This window comes from Mugil cephalus, chromosome 3 (genome assembly GCF_022458985.1).
Source record: "Mugil cephalus isolate CIBA_MC_2020 chromosome 3, CIBA_Mcephalus_1.1, whole genome shotgun sequence".
NCBI classification, from domain to species: domain Eukaryota; kingdom Metazoa; phylum Chordata; class Actinopteri; order Mugiliformes; family Mugilidae; genus Mugil; species Mugil cephalus.
This window is the reverse complement of record NC_061772.1, coordinates 17,859,645-17,875,705: the sequence shown is the minus strand read 5'-3', so window position 1 is coordinate 17,875,705 and position 16,061 is coordinate 17,859,645. Positions and strand designations below refer to the sequence as shown.

At 40.0% G+C, this 16,061-nt stretch overlaps 4 protein-coding genes across 4 annotated transcripts; all 4 read left to right on the top strand.

Annotated features, from left to right (window-relative positions):
• Nucleotides 1–1,651: 1,651 nt before the first annotated feature.
• LOC125005465 (high choriolytic enzyme 1-like) lies at nt 1,652–2,617 on the top strand. Its single transcript, XM_047580825.1, has one exon. It carries the CDS (start codon nt 1,720–1,722, stop codon nt 2,503–2,505), a length of 786 nt encoding a protein of 261 aa, XP_047436781.1. The 5' UTR covers nt 1,652–1,719; the 3' UTR covers nt 2,506–2,617.
• A 4,553-nt stretch (nt 2,618–7,170) lies between these two features.
• LOC125005404 (high choriolytic enzyme 1-like) lies at nt 7,171–8,054 on the top strand. The gene has a single exon (XM_047580752.1). The coding sequence runs from the start codon at nt 7,260–7,262 to the stop codon at nt 8,052–8,054; it is 795 nt and encodes a 264-aa protein (XP_047436708.1). The 5' UTR covers nt 7,171–7,259.
• Nucleotides 8,055–9,834: 1,780 nt separating this feature from the next.
• Nucleotides 9,835–10,742, top strand: LOC125005466 (high choriolytic enzyme 1-like). Its single transcript, XM_047580826.1, has one exon. The coding sequence runs from the start codon at nt 9,901–9,903 to the stop codon at nt 10,684–10,686; it is 786 nt and encodes a 261-aa protein (XP_047436782.1). The 5' UTR covers nt 9,835–9,900; the 3' UTR covers nt 10,687–10,742.
• Nucleotides 10,743–14,658: 3,916 nt separating this feature from the next.
• Nucleotides 14,659–15,637, top strand: LOC125004955 (high choriolytic enzyme 1-like). The gene has a single exon (XM_047579811.1). It carries the CDS (start codon nt 14,738–14,740, stop codon nt 15,521–15,523), a length of 786 nt encoding a protein of 261 aa, XP_047435767.1. The 5' UTR covers nt 14,659–14,737; the 3' UTR covers nt 15,524–15,637.
• Nucleotides 15,638–16,061: the final 424 nt, after the last annotated feature.

The following is a 16,061-nucleotide window of genomic DNA, read 5'->3' as shown; positions in this document are numbered from 1 at the left end:
TCTATTTTATGGTTTTACATGTGAGATGAACTTTACGTTGCCATATTTTGACACTTCAAATGTTCTCCTTCTTTTCTTTTTTCTCTTAATGATGATACTGGAACCTGATACTTTTGAATGTGTTGATTGACCTGCTTAACTATTTCATAAAAAAAAAAAAAAAAAAAAAAAAAAATCTGGTATTGCAGTATGAGCTGTCTGACTTCCACAGGCAGATCGACCGTATTGTTTAAAGTGAATGCCTCCTTGACGGCTGAATTAAGCCTGCAGCACCTCCAAAAGGGCTCCTGTGTGAAATGCCAGCCTCAGCTGTTCTATGACCTTTTGTTTTATGTTGGCAAATTTAATCATAATGCTCGTCTTAATTATTTTTATTATGCGTTAAGCATGTTTTATCTGGTGTAAAACGCTAACATTGGCTTTGAGGCCCTGCGCAAATTTTCATTATTATGAAATTCAATTGCTTTTCTGCTTGCAGAAATCTGAATGATGACATTCACCCGCGCTGACATTTGTCTTGCAGTAAAAATGAAAATGACGGCAGACTGGTGGGACAGAGTGTGACAAAGACAGGAGCAAAACACTGAATGAGGATAGTCTGTTGTGAAATAAGACAGCACTGAGTGCCAAGGTCACTTACCACTCACCCGGCAGCTTTTGGCTCACAATATTCCTCGGACAATCAGATGCTCTATCAGGACCTGTTCAATAGCATCTGAAGCAGCACAATCTATCAGGCGAACTGTGGACTCAGCAGGGAGAGCATCCATTTCTCATGAAGTCACTCGGAGTACACAGGGTGATTTAAGATCAAGCACGGTGCTTGCTGATGCAGTGCAAACCCACTGAAGACATTATTTTAGGATGCCTCTTAATCACAAGTTCCAATAAAAGAAGAATGCATTTATGTCTTGATCCTGTAACAAACCAACAAATCACACGAGCACTGATGAAAATGATGTCACACTTAATTTCGAATACTGAAAGTTTAGGCTTGCAGGTTTGGATTTATAGGCTGGCTTTATATTCAAAGATGAGTTTATTTTTATTTTGTCTTGTCTTCTTGGATGATATAGTATATAATAGTGTGATGATTTATAAATTTAGGTGGAAAACAGAGGTTTTCTAAGAACTGTGATTTCAAGGAATAAAAACAGCACTGGAATGATCTGCATTTGTCTTTTTGTCAGCTTCTAGGGATGAAAAGTACAGATTAATTGAAAAACATTTTTGTTTTGAGTGTGAAATGTTCACATTTGTAATAGGGCTGTTAACACAAAAAGTAACATCCAAGTAGAGTTCATTTGGCCACACCCTCCATCTTTACACACATGCACCTAGTACGGTTAAATCCAATAGGTGTTCAAGTTTACCCAGATTTGGGTTAAAAAAGTACACATAAAAATTATGATATTGTCAAAATACTAATAATTGGCCTAATATTTGTGCATGTAGTGTATGTTCAGATATGTGATCCTGCATTTAAAGACCAGAGACAACACACCATGTTGAAACAGTAGGTTTGTCCATGGAATCCTCCCTTCAGTGGTGTATTTAGGCCTAGCAGTGTGGACCCCAGCCCATAATCCTCCTGCAGACACACCTGCAGAGGAGAGTATAAAGACTCTGGACTGAACTGAGTCAGACATCAAGCTTCAAGGAGTCTCTCCACAGAAAGCTGTTCACAGAAGCTCCACAGCCTCCACACTGACCCTGAAGATGACTCCCTCTGCCAGCCTGCTACTGCTGCTCCTGCTTGGCCTCTCTCAGGCACAACCTCTGCAGGAGGGAGGAGACCAAGAAGAAGTCCCAGGCACTGTGGACATCACCACCGGGATTCTGACCTCCAACAACAACACCAATGAGATCCTGCTGGAAGGAGACCTGCTGGCTCCCAGAACCAGAAACGCCATGACGTGTTGGGCCCAAAGCTGTCTGTGGAAGAAAGGCTCCAATGGCTTGGTGACAATCCCCTACACTGTGAGCCGTGAGTTCAGCGGCTCTGAGAGGCAGACCATCGAATATGCCTTGAGGTCTTTCCACAGCAGCACCTGCATCCGCTTCGTTCCCTATCAGAACCAGTACGACTTCATCAGCATCGAGAACAAAGGAGGATGTTTCTCAGCTCTGGGCAAACAGGGGGGCAGACAGGTGCTCTCTCTCAACAGGCAGGGCTGCCTCCTCCACGGCATCATCCAGCACGAGACCAACCACGCTCTGGGCTTCCAGCACGAGCAGACCAGAAGTGACCGCGACTACTACGTCAGGATCAACTGGCAGAACATCAACCCGCAGATGGCCTACAACTTCCACAAACAGGCCACCAACAACCTCAACACTCCCTATGACTACTCCTCCATCATGCACTATGGAAGAACAGCCTTCTCCATCCAGTACGGAAGAGACTCCATCACCCCCATCCCCAACCCCAACGTCCAGATTGGACAGAGGCAGGGCATGTCCTACTGGGACATCCAGAGGGTCAACCTGCTCTATCGATGCTAAATACAGTGTTGATGACATTCGAATCAATCACATTTTTTCTGAAATTAATGAGATTATACCCCATGTCTAACCCCATATCTAAAACATATTAAATAAATCTTATGCAACACATGATGTCCGTCTTGTGTTTCTTTCACTGTGTACCTGTAAACATTTTACTTTTGCACACGTTAGAACAAACATGAACTCAATGAACAAGGTGACTCAAACCATACATAAGATGACACTACAACCATTATGTTATATGACACATAACAATGTGCTCTAAGCTCCTAGGAGATCTTTAGTCAAAGGCTTTAAACAAGTTACTATAATATTTGTTATGAATAAAAAGTAAACTCCAGCAGTTGTTTGTCCAAAAGTAAAATGAATACAGGATTAGGATGCTCTGATCATCTAATTTACCTGCAGTACAATAACTCAATAAACTCAATTCTTTACTGTAGATAATGGTGTCATGATATTATTGCAATCAGTCTGCCATTCAGTTGTGCACAATGATCTAGACTTAATACTAAACAATAAATGGACAGAATGCCAGAAAACTAAATTGAGACACGTTCATGATCTTAGGAGAAATTTCGGTAACACTTTCTATGAAGGTTGTACTTATAATGCCCTCTGAATGCACTCATAATGTTTTATAAGGTGTCTATAAAGCATTATAATGGTCATTATTACCATCTATACATATTCACAAGTCGTCATAACCAACTTCATGATGCATTATGACAACTGGTTATGAATGATTATAATTTTAATCTGAATAGTGCATTATAAATATGTCAATATCTGCCTAGTCACTTGTTAATGTTATGATGCATCATAACTACTTTGCTTTGCTAAATGTGCATAGTGATGCATAATGAGTTTTGACTTCGCCTATAGTGCTTTATATCTGTAGTTATAAGTATATGTAATAAAGTTATAATAATGTATACATCTCTCTACAGCACACAGTCATAAACAGCTATGCAACTTCATAAGTGCCAATTGTCAGCGCTAAGTAAAGTGACAAGAATATGACACTATTATTAACAGATATAAGTTACTATGAGTAATCAAAAGGTGCAATGAACTAAGTCCTGAGTCTGGCATCTTTACCCCATATGCACAATGTTAATATCATAGGCGTTATTTGTCAGCTTTAGGTAAATTAGTGCAAATGAGGTGTTGTGGATATAAGACTATTATAAACAAATATGAGGCATAATGAAATGAGAGCCTGGACAGTAAAGACAAAAGGAATGCATTTAGTTCACTTTATTTTCATTTAAACCAACACACATAATCAGAATGATTATCAATGTTCTGACATTACACAAACACATGAAACACATGAAACAGGCCACAAAAGTGGCACGGCGTGGTCCTAGAGATGTGTCTCTTAAAAATGCCTTTGGGTTGGTGAGGTGATTCAGGGTCAGAGGTCAGGAGATGGTTTGACAGCAACTACAAGAAGAACAGAGGCAAATCTTTAGTGCTCTAGCTGGGTTTGCTTTTTCATGCAGAAAGGTTTGATTGAAAACACACAAGCAGATCACGTTTTTTTGTTTAAAGCAGCGTAATGAGACAATATGTTACCGCATATCGTGCAGGCACCGCAGATTACCCGTAGATGGTTTAAGCTAGCTACACGAAAGTTACCAGACACGGCTAGTTTTAATTCACAAATTAGATCGTTTTCATATTCTTGCCTTTAATGATTGAAACCATTCGAAATCATTGCATTAATATATAAACGATGTGCTTCATGTAAGCAAAGTAAGACATTAGCTCACAAAACATTAGCAGGACAGAGAGACGACATACCTGTCCTGGAGAGGACTCAGCGGAGAAAGGAAAGAAAAGCCGTTTTACGACTAGTACATACAGTCAATGCTTTTCGACAGTGGGAGGAGCTGGGGATGGAGGTGGGTGGGTGGGGTCTGAGGTCAGTGGTCATGGACTAAAGAATGACATTTATCCAATAATAATAATATAAATAAAAACGATATTAAAATAATATCTGATGGCATTCAGTAAACTTAATATTATTATTATTGGATAAATGTCATTCTTTAGTCCATGACCACTGACCTCAGACCCCACCCACCCACCTCCGTCCCCAGCTCCTCCCACTGTCGTAAAGCATTGACTGTATGTACTAGTCGTAAAACGGCTTTTCTTTCCTTTCTCCACTGAGTCCTCTCCAGGACAGGTATGTCGTCTCTCTGTCCTGCTAATGTTTTGTGAGCTAATGTCTTACTTTGCTTACATGAAGCACATCGTTTATATATTAATGCAATGATTTCGAATGGTTTCAATCATTAAAGGCAAGAATATGAAAACGATCTAATTTGTGAATTAAAACTAGCCGTGTCTGGTAACTTTCGTGTAGCTAGCTTAAACCATCTACGGGTAATCTGCGGTGCCTGCACGATATGCAGTAACACAATGTCTCATTAGGCTGCTTTAAACAAAAAAACGTGATCTGCTTATGTGTTTTCAATCAAACCTTTCTGCATAAAAACAAACCCAGCTAGAGCACTAAAGATTTGCCTCTGTTCTTGTAGTTGCTGTCAAACCATCTCCTGACCTCTGACCCTGAATCACCTCACCAACCCAAAGGCACTTTTAAGAGCCACATCTCTAGGACCACGCTGTGCCACTTTTGTGGCCTGTTTCATGTGTTTCATGTGTTTGTGTAATGTCAGAGCATTGATAATCATTCTGATTATGTGTGTTGGTTTAAATGAAAATAAAGTGAACTAAATGAATTCCTTTTGTCTTTACTGTCCAGGCTCTCATTTCATTGTGCCTCATATTTGTTTATAATAGTCTTATATCCACAACACCTCATTTGCACTAATTTACCTAAAGCTGACAAATAACACCTATGATATTAACATTGTGCATATGGGGTAAAGATGCCAGACTCAGGACTTAGTTCATTGCACCTTTTAATTACTCATAGTAACTTATATCTGTTAATAATAGTGTCATATTCTTGTCACTTTACTTAGCGCTGACAAATAGCACTTATGATATTGCATAGCTGTTTATAACTGTGCTGTAGAGAGATGTATACATTATTATAACTTTATTACATATACTTATAACTACAGCTATAAAGCACTATAGGCGAAGTCAAAACTCATTATGCATCACTATGCACATTTAGCAAAGCAAAGTAGTTATGATGCATCATAACATTAACAAGTGACTAGGCAGATATTGACATTTATAATGCACTATTCAGATTAAAATTATAATCATTCATAACCAGTTGTCATAATGCATCATGAAGTTGGTTATGACGACTTGTGAATATGTATAGATGGTAATAATGACCATTATAATGCTTTATAGACACCTTATAAAACATTATGAGTGCATTCATAGGGCATTATAAGTACAACCTTCATAGAAAGTGTTACCGAAATTTCAAATGACTTTGGTGAGCATCTAACGTTTCCTGTAGTGACATGAGCAGGGGAAGGTTTTCCATTTCATTTTTTCATGTTTTGAATACTCCATTTGTACAACAATTTGGTCAGTAGTTGTTGTTTTTAAGTGTGCGTTAAGAAAAAAATCACACTGACACTGATATAAGTCTCTGACACATCTCAACATTAAGTGCATCAATATATGGGTTTAACATTCATGAACTGGAGTTTGAACCATTAATGACCATTCTGGCCCCTAACTTGGTTCTAACTTCACCTTCAATTTTTTTGGCAGTGCTTTCGTTGGTGACAAAAGTCGTGCAAAAAAAAAAAAAACACCCTTCTACGTGTTTACTGTTAGGTAGAACATAGTTTCACAGTCACATATTAAACTATGATTGAAATATGACTGACTGGGCAGACACGGTAAACATTCTTAACATTTTAAAGAAGCAGTTTTTAACCACCATGTTAGCATTGTCACTGTTAGCATAATGATGTTAAAATTTAGCTCAAACTACATTAACATGTTAAACACAGTCAAACAGTGCTGATAGCATGGCTGGAGACTCCATCTGGTTCAAAGAGTGTTAGTATTTCATTTTTGGATAATGTACTACTGTGACTGAAGTATAACACTGGGAAATTAAAAATGGCACAAACTGCAGCTTCCTAAGTTGAAAATTTTCACTATTTTATAATTGATTTGGTTGAATCATCAAAATAAAGTGTTACACTGCTTGTTGAAATAGCAGGTATTTATACACTTTATAGACTGGACTGATTTTAACAGAAGTGTCAATTTCATTAATACAAACCAAGATTTGATATTACAGAGACTAAATTTTTCAGTTCATCTCAAGGGTTTTGAGACTGTTTTATGGTTAATTGATATCAGAGATGCAGTCACCACTGTGACTGGTGGTTATCTTATTATGGTGTGTGTCAGATTAAAGATACACTGATACACATTATTATGCTGCTTATATGAAGGTTGCTTTGACAGATAATTTGAGGTCTAATTGGACGGATGGCCATATAATGTGTAAAGTTTAAAAAGTCTTGATCAGTGAAGCTGTGATCATCCATTTAAAGACCAGAGACAACACACCATGTTGAAACAGTAGGTTTGTCCATGGAGTCCTCCCTTCAGTGGTGTATTTAGGCCTAGCAGTGTGGACCCCAGCCCATAATCCTCCTACAGACACACCTGCAGAGGAGAGTATAAAGACTCTGGACTGAACTGAGTCAGACATCAAGCTTCAAGGAGTCTCTCCACAGAAAGCTGTTCACAGAAGCTCCACAGCCTCCACACTGACCCTGAAGATGACTCCCTCTGCCAGCCTGCTACTGCTGCTCCTGCTCGGCCTCTCTCAGGCACAACCTCTGCAGGAGGAAGGAGACCAAGAAGAAGTCCCAGGCACTGTGGACATCACCACCGGGATTCTGACCTCCAACAACAACACCAATGAGATCCTGCTGGAAGGAGACCTGCTGGCTCCCAGAACCAGAAATGCCATGACGTGTTGGGCCCAAAGCTGCCTGTGGAAGAAAGGCTCCAATGGCTTGGTGACAATCCCCTACACTGTGAGCCGTGAGTTCAGCGGCTCTGAGAGGCAGACCATCGAATATGCCTTGAGGTCCTTCCACAGCAGCACCTGCATCCGCTTCGTGCCCTATCAGAACCAGTACGACTTCATCAGCATCGAGAACAAAGGAGGATGTTTCTCGGCTCTGGGCAAACAGGGGGGCAGACAGGTGCTCTCTCTCAACAGGCAGGGCTGCCTCCTCCACGGCATCATCCAGCACGAGACCAACCACGCTCTGGGCTTCCAGCACGAGCAGACCAGAAGTGACCGCGACTACTACGTCAGGATCAACTGGCAGAACATCAACCCGCAGATGGCCTACAACTTCCACAAACAGGCCACCAACAACCTCAACACTCCCTACGACTACTCCTCCATCATGCACTATGGAAGAACAGCCTTCTCCATCCAGTACGGAAGAGACTCCATCACCCCCATCCCCAACCCCAACGTCCAGATTGGTCAGAGGCAGGGCATGTCCTACTGGGACATCCAGAGGGTCAACTGCTCTATCGATGCTAAATACGTTTAGAACCTCATGTCTAAAACGCATTTAATAAATTTAATGCAACAAATGATGTCTGACTAGTTGTGTTTCTTTGACTGTGTGCAAACATTTTACTTTTGAACACATTAGAACAAACATGAACTCAATGAACAAGGTGACTCAAACCATACATAAGATGACACTACAATCATTATCTTATATGACACATAACAATGTTCTCTAAGCTCCTAGGAGATCTTTAGTCAAAAGCTTTAAACAAGTTACTACAATATTTGTTATGAATAAAAAGTAAACTACAGCAGTTGTTTGTCCAAATGTAAGATGAATACAGGATTAGGATGCTCTGATCATCTAATTTACCTGCAGTACAATAACTCAATAAACTCAACTCTTAATTGTAGATAATGGTGTCATGATATTATTGCAATCAGTCTGCCATTCAGTTGTGCAGAATGATCTAGACTTAATACTAAACAATAAATGGACAGAATGCCAGAAAACTAAACTGAGACACGTTCATGATCTTAGGAGATATTTCAAATGATTTTGGTGAGCATCTAACATTTCCTGTAGTGACATGAGCAGGTGAAGGTTTTCCATTTCATTTTTTCATGCTTTAAATACTCCGTTTGTACAACACTTTGGTCAGTAGTTGTTGTTTTTAAGTGTGTGTTAGGAAGAAAATCACACTGACACTGATATTAGTCTCTGACACATCTCAACATTAAGTGAATCAATATATTGGTCTAACATTCATGAACTGAAGCTTGAACCATTAATGACCTTTCTGGCCCCTAACTTGGTTCTAACTCCACCTTCAATTTGTTTGGCAGTGCTTTTGTTGGTGATAAAGGTTGTGCAAAAAAAATAAATAACCATCCTTCTACGTGTCTACTGTTAGGCAGAACATAGTTGCACAGTGACATGTTAAACTATGATTGAAATATGACTGACTGGGTAGACACAGTAAACATTCTTAACATTTTAAAGAAGCAGTTTTTAACCACCATGTTAGCATTGTCACTGTTAGCATAATGATGTTAAAATTAAGCTCAAACTACATTAACATGTTAAACACAGTCGCACAGTGCTGATAGCATGGCTGAAGACTCAGTTTGGTGCAAAGAATGTTAGTATTTCATTTTTGGATAATGTATTGTTGTGACTGAAGTATAACACTGGGAAATTAAAAATGGCACAAACTGCAGCTTCCTAAGTTGAAATTTTTCACTATTTTATGTTTGATTTGGTTGAGTCTTCAAAATAAAGTGTTACACTGCTTTTTCAAATAGCAGGTTATTTATACACTTTATAGACTGGACTGAATTTAACAGAAGTGTCAATTTCATTAATACAAACCAAGATTTGACATTACAGAGACTAAATGTTTTAGTTCATCTCAAGGGTTTTGTGACTGTTTTATGGTTGGTTGATATCAGAAATGCAGTCACCACTGTGACTGGTGGTTATCTTGTTGTTATGGTGTGTGTCAGATTTAAGATACACTGATACACATTATTATGCTGCTTATATGAAGGTTGCTTTGACAGATAATTTGAGGTCTAATTGGAAGGATGGCCATATAATGTGTAAAGTTTGAAAAGTCTTGATCAGTGAAGCTGTGATCATCCATTTAAAGACCAGAGACAACACACCATGTTGAAACAGTAGGTTTGTCCATGGAGTCCTCCCTTCAGTGGTGTATTTAGGCCTCGCAGTGTGGACCCCAGCCCATAATCCTCCTGCAGACACACCTGCAGAGGAGAGTATAAAGACTCTGGACTGAACTGAGTCAGACATCCAGCTTCAAGGAGTCTCTCCACAGAAAGCTGTTCACAGAAGCTCCACAGTCTCCACACTGACCCTGAAGATGACTCCCTCTGCCAGCCTGCTACTGCTGCTCCTGCTCGGCCTCTCTCAGGCCCAACCTCTCCAGGAGGGAGGAGACCAAGAAGAAGTCCCAGGCACTGTGGACATCACCACCGGGATTCTGACCTCCAACAACAACACCAATGAGATCCTGCTGGAAGGAGACCTGCTGGCTCCCAGAACCAGAAATGCCATGACGTGTTGGGCCCAAAGCTGCCTGTGGAAGAAAGGCTCCAATGGCTTGGTGACAATCCCCTACACTGTGAGCCGTGAGTTCAGCGGCTCTGAGAGGCAGACCATCGAATATGCCTTGAGGTCCTTCCACAGCAGCACCTGCATCCGCTTCGTGCCCTATCAGAACCAGTACGACTTCATCAGCATCGAGAACAAAGGAGGATGTTTCTCGGCTCTGGGCAAACAGGGGGGCAGACAGGTGCTCTCTCTCAACAGGCAGGGCTGCCTCCTCCACGGCATCATCCAGCACGAGACCAACCACGCTCTGGGCTTCCAGCACGAGCAGACCAGAAGTGACCGCGACTACTACGTCAGGATCAACTGGCAGAACATCAACCCGCAGATGGCCTACAACTTCCACAAACAGGCCACCAACAACCTCAACACTCCCTACGACTACTCCTCCATCATGCACTATGGAAGAACAGCCTTCTCCATCCAGTACGGAAGAGACTCCATCACCCCCATCCCCAACCCCAACGTCCAGATTGGTCAGAGGCAGGGCATGTCCTACTGGGACATCCAGAGGGTCAACCTGCTCTATCGATGCTAAATACGTTTAGAACCTCATGTCTAAAACGCATTTAATAAATTTAATGCAACAAATGATGTCTGACTAGTTGTGTTTCTTTGACTGTGTGCAAACATTTTACTTTTGAACACATTAGAACAAACATGAACTCAATGAACAAGGTGACTCAAACCATACATAAGATGACACTACAATCATTATCTTATATGACACATAACAATGTTCTCTAAGCTCCTAGGAGATCTTTAGTCAAAAGCTTTAAACAAGTTACTACAATATTTGTTATGAATAAAAAGTAAACTACAGCAGTTGTTTGTCCAAATGTAAGATGAATACAAGATTGGGATGCTCTGATCATCTAATTTACCTGCAGTACAATAACTCAATAAACTCGACTCTTAATTGTAGATAATGGTGTCATGATATTATTGCAATCAGTCTGCCATTCAGTTGTGCAGAATGATCTAGACTTAATACTAAACAATAAATGGACAGAATGCCAGAAAACTAAACTGAGACACGTTCATGATCTTAGGAGATATTTCAAATGACGTTGGTGAGCATCTAACATTTCCTGTAGTGACATGAGCAGGTGAAGGTTTTCCATTTCATTTTTTCATGCTTTAAATACTCCATTTGTACAACACTTTGGTCAGTAGTTGTTGTTTTTAAGTGTGTGTTAAGAAGAAAACCACACTGACACTGATATTAGTCTCTGACACATCTCAACATTAAGTGAATCAATATATTGGTCTAACATTCATGAACTGAAGCTTGAACCATTAATGACCTTTATGGCCCCTAACTTGGTTCTAACTCCACCTTCAATTTGTTTGGCAGTGCTTTTGTTGGTGATAAAGGTTGTGCAAAAAAAATAAATAACCATCCTTCTACGTGTCTACTGTTAGGCAGAACATAGTTGCACAGTGACATGTTAAACTATGATTGAAATATGACTGACTGGGTAGACACAGTAAACATTCTTAGCATTTTAAAGAAGCAGTTTTTAACCACCATGTTAGCATTGTCACTGTTAGCATAATGATGTTAAAATTTAGCTCAAACTACATTAACATGTTAAACACAGTCTCACAGTGCTGATAGCATGGCTGAAGACTCAGTTTGGTACAAAGAATGTTAGTATTTCATTTTTGGATAATGTACTGTTGTGACTGAAGTATAACACTGGGAAATTAAAAATGGCACAAACTGCAGCTTCCTAAGTTGAAATTTTTCACTATTTTATGTTTGATTTGGTTGAATCTTCAAAACAAAGTGTTACACTGCTTGTTGAAATAGCAGGTATTTATACACTTTATAGACTGGACTGATTTTAACAGAAGTGTCAATTTCATTAATACAAACCAAGATTTGACATTATTATTTTTTAGTTCATCTCAAGGGTTGTGAGACTGTTTTATGGTTGGTTGATATCAGAAATGCAGTCACCACTGTGACTGGTGGTTATCTTGTTGTTATGGTGTGTGTCAGATTAAAGATACACTGATACACATTATTATGCTGCTTATATGAAGGTTGCTTTGACAGATAATTTGAAGTCTAATTGGACGGATGGCCATATAATGTGTAAAGTTTAAAAAGTCTTGATCAGTGCTTCACTGATCATCCATTTAAAGACCAGAGACAACACACCATGTTGAAACAGTAGGTTTGTCCATGGAGTCCTCCCTTCAGTGGTGTATTTAGGCCTAGCAGTGTGTTTCTTTCACTGTGTACCTGAAAACATTTTACTTTTTCACACATTAGAAGAAACATGAAATTACTGAATGAGGTGACACAAAAAAAACATAAGATGACATTACAATCATTATATTATATGACACATAACAATGTGCTCTAAGCTCCTAGGAGATCTTTAGTCAAAGGCTTTAAACAAGTTACTATAATACTTGTAATGAATAAAAAGTAAACTCTTTACATTTATTTGTCCAAATGTAAGATGAATACAGTTATTGGATGCTCTGATTATCTAATTTATCTACAGTACAATGACTCAATAAACTCAACTGATTACTGTAGATAATGGTGTCATGATATTATCGCAAACAGTCTGATGTTCAGTTGTGCACTTTGGTCCAGACTTACCACTAAACAATAAGTGGAGAGATTGCCAGAAAACCAAACTGAGACACATTCATGATCTGAGGACACATTCCAAATGACTTTGGTGAGCATCTAACATTTCCTGTAGTGACATGGGCAGGTGAAAGTTTTCCATTTCATTTTTTTATGGTTGGAATACTCTATTTGTCCAGCACTTTGGCCAGTATTTGTCGTTTTTAAATGTGCTTTATGAATAAAATCACAATGACATTTATATTAGCCTGTGACACATCTCAACATTAGCTGGGTTTACACAGAGCCATATATTCCCATTACAATCAGTTTAGAAGCCCAAACTGAATGCAAATGCTCCATATAAACACCTCAATCTGAATAAACAGCCTCAAACCCAATTCAATCTAATTCGCTTTCACAGTGGTAGAATATTCCCTTTCCCAAACTGATCCAAAGTCATGGAAATGGTGAATCGGAATGAATTCAGGCTCCGTTCTGTCTGCACATGCTCTGTTTTGGAGTAAATGCACAGTGACGTTCGAGTGACCTTTCCTCATCTGATCTACGGTTCTGTGGAGAGTTTGTTTTTAATAACAACTCTGAAAGAACTAGACCTTATTGCATGCTTAGACAGCAGAAAAATGTTAAACTGTTTAAAAAAGGTCCATCAAAAACTAATTGAAGCCAAGATAGACTGAAGCGTGGAACATATTTGGAACCGCTGGAAAACTTTAAAAAACGGCTACTATAAGGCTAACAGAAAAGGCAATGCAAAAGTGGATATGACCCCACAAACTTCCCGAATCAAGCTGCTACTTTAAGAATAAAAATGTAAAAATAATAGCAACTACTATGCTGATTAGACGAGAGATCAGCCACGCAATGTTTTCATCAATCTGCGCATGTCACAGGTCTACAAAAAAGACGTTCCTATTAAAAGTAGTGGTACATGTAACATAAGATCGAAATAGATCACCTCTCATGTAAACAGCTGACCTGAAACCTTCAATCGGAATGAGAAAAAAGTCTCCATGTAAACCCAGCTACTGAGTGCATCAATATTCTAGTCTAACATTCATCAACTGGAGCTTGAACCATTAATGACCTTTGCAATCCCTGACTTGTGTGCTAACTCCACCACCAAAACTTTGTTTGGCAATGCTTTGGTTGGTGAAAAAAGCTTCACAAAGTAAATAACCATCCTACTTCGTGTCTAATGTTACGTAGAACATAGTTGTACAGTGACATGATTGAAATATGACTGACTGGATGAACACACTAGACATTATCAACATCTTAAAGATCAGTATGTTAGCATGATGATGTTAAAATTTAGCTCAAACTACAATAACATGTTAAACACAGTCTCACAGTGCTGCTAGTATGGCTGGAGACTCAGTCTAGTTCAAAGAGCGTTAGTATTTCATTTTTGGATAATGTACTACTTAGCCCTGGGACTGAAGGTGGTAACACTGGTAAATTACAAATGGCCCAAACTGGAGTGTCCTAAGTTGAAAATTTTCACTCTTTTATGTTTGATTTGGTTGAATTTTCAGCATAAAGTGTTATAGTGCTTTTTTCAAATAGCAGGTTATTTACACTCTTTATAGGCAACAGTTGCCTGGACGGGATGTACAAAGCTGGAATTCTTAAAAATACAATGATACACATTATTATGCTGCTTATATGAAGGTTGCTTTGACAGATAATGTGTAAAGTTGAAAAAGTCTTGATCAGTGAAGCTGTGATCATCCATTTAAAGACCAGAGACAACACACCATGTTGAAACAGTAGGTTTGTCCATGGAGTCCTCCCTTCAGTGGTGTATTTAGGCCTAGCAGTGTGGACCCCAGCCCATAATCCTCCTGCAGACACACCTGCAGAGGAGAGTATAAAGACTCTGGACTGAACTGAGTCAGACATCAAGCTTCAAGGAGTCTCTCCACAGAAAGCTGTTCACAGAAGCTCCACAGCCTCCACACTGACCCTGAAGATGACTCCCTCTGCCAGCCTGCTACTGCTGCTCCTGCTCGGCCTCTCTCAGGCACAACCTCTGCAGGAGGGAGGAGACCAAGAAGAAGTCCCAGGCACTGTGGACATCACCACCGGGATTCTGACCTCCAACAACAACACCAATGAGATCCTGCTGGAAGGAGACCTGCTGGCTCCCAGAACCAGAAATGCCATGACATGTTGGGCCCAAAGCTGCCTGTGGAAGAAAGGCTCCAATGGCTTGGTGACAATCCCCTACACTGTGAGCCGTGAGTTCAGCGGCTCTGAGAGGCAGACCATCGAATATGCCTTGAGGTCCTTCCACAGCAGCACCTGCATCCGCTTCGTGCCCTATCAGAACCAGTACGACTTCATCAGCATCGAGAACAAAGGAGGATGTTTCTCGGCTCTGGGCAAACAGGGGGGCAGACAGGTGCTCTCTCTCAACAGGCAGGGCTGCCTCCTCCACGGCATCATCCAGCACGAGACCAACCACGCTCTGGGCTTCCAGCATGAGCAGACCAGAAGTGACCGCGACTACTACGTCAGGATCAACTGGCAGAACATCAACCCGCAGATGGCCTACAACTTCCACAAACAGGCCACCAACAACCTCAACACTCCCTACGACTACTCCTCCATCATGCACTATGGAAGAACAGCCTTCTCCATCCAGTACGGAAGAGACTCCATCACCCCCATCCCCAACCCCAACGTCCAGATTGGACAGAGGCAGGGCATGTCCTACTGGGACATCCAGAGGGTCAACCTGCTCTATCGATGCTAAATACAGTATTGATGCAATTCGAATCTATCACACTTTTTCTGAAATTAATGAGATTATACCCCATGTCTAACCCCATATCTAAAACATATTAAATAAATCTCATGCAACACATGATGTCTGTCTTGTTGTGTTTCTTTCACCGTGTACCTGAAAACATTTTGCTTTTGCCCACGTTAGAACAAACATGAAATCACTGAACAAGGTGACACAAAACAAACATAAGATGACACTACAGTCATTATGTTATATGACACATAACAATGCCTTTAAACAAGTTACTATAATATCTGTGATGAATAAAAACCAAAAATCCAGCAGTAGTTTGTGCAAATGTAAGATGAATACAGGATTAAGATGCTCTGATCATCTAATTTACCTAAGAGTACGATAATTCAATAAACTCTACTCATTACGGTAGATAATGGTGTCATGACATTACTGCAATCAGTCTGTTGTTTAGTTGTGTACTTTGATCTTGACTTAATGCTGATAACTTAACGTTATTTCAGTCACAATTTATTCTAACCCATAACTTTAT

Bases quoted from the DNA above. Each gene is read 5' to 3' on its own strand.
- LOC125005465 (XM_047580825.1), top strand. From the start codon at position 1,720: ATGACTCCCTCTGCCAGCCTGCTACTGCTGCTCCTGCTTGGCCTCTCT.
- LOC125005404 (XM_047580752.1), top strand. From the start codon at position 7,260: ATGACTCCCTCTGCCAGCCTGCTACTGCTGCTCCTGCTCGGCCTCTCT.
- LOC125005466 (XM_047580826.1), top strand. From the start codon at position 9,901: ATGACTCCCTCTGCCAGCCTGCTACTGCTGCTCCTGCTCGGCCTCTCT.
- LOC125004955 (XM_047579811.1), top strand. From the start codon at position 14,738: ATGACTCCCTCTGCCAGCCTGCTACTGCTGCTCCTGCTCGGCCTCTCT.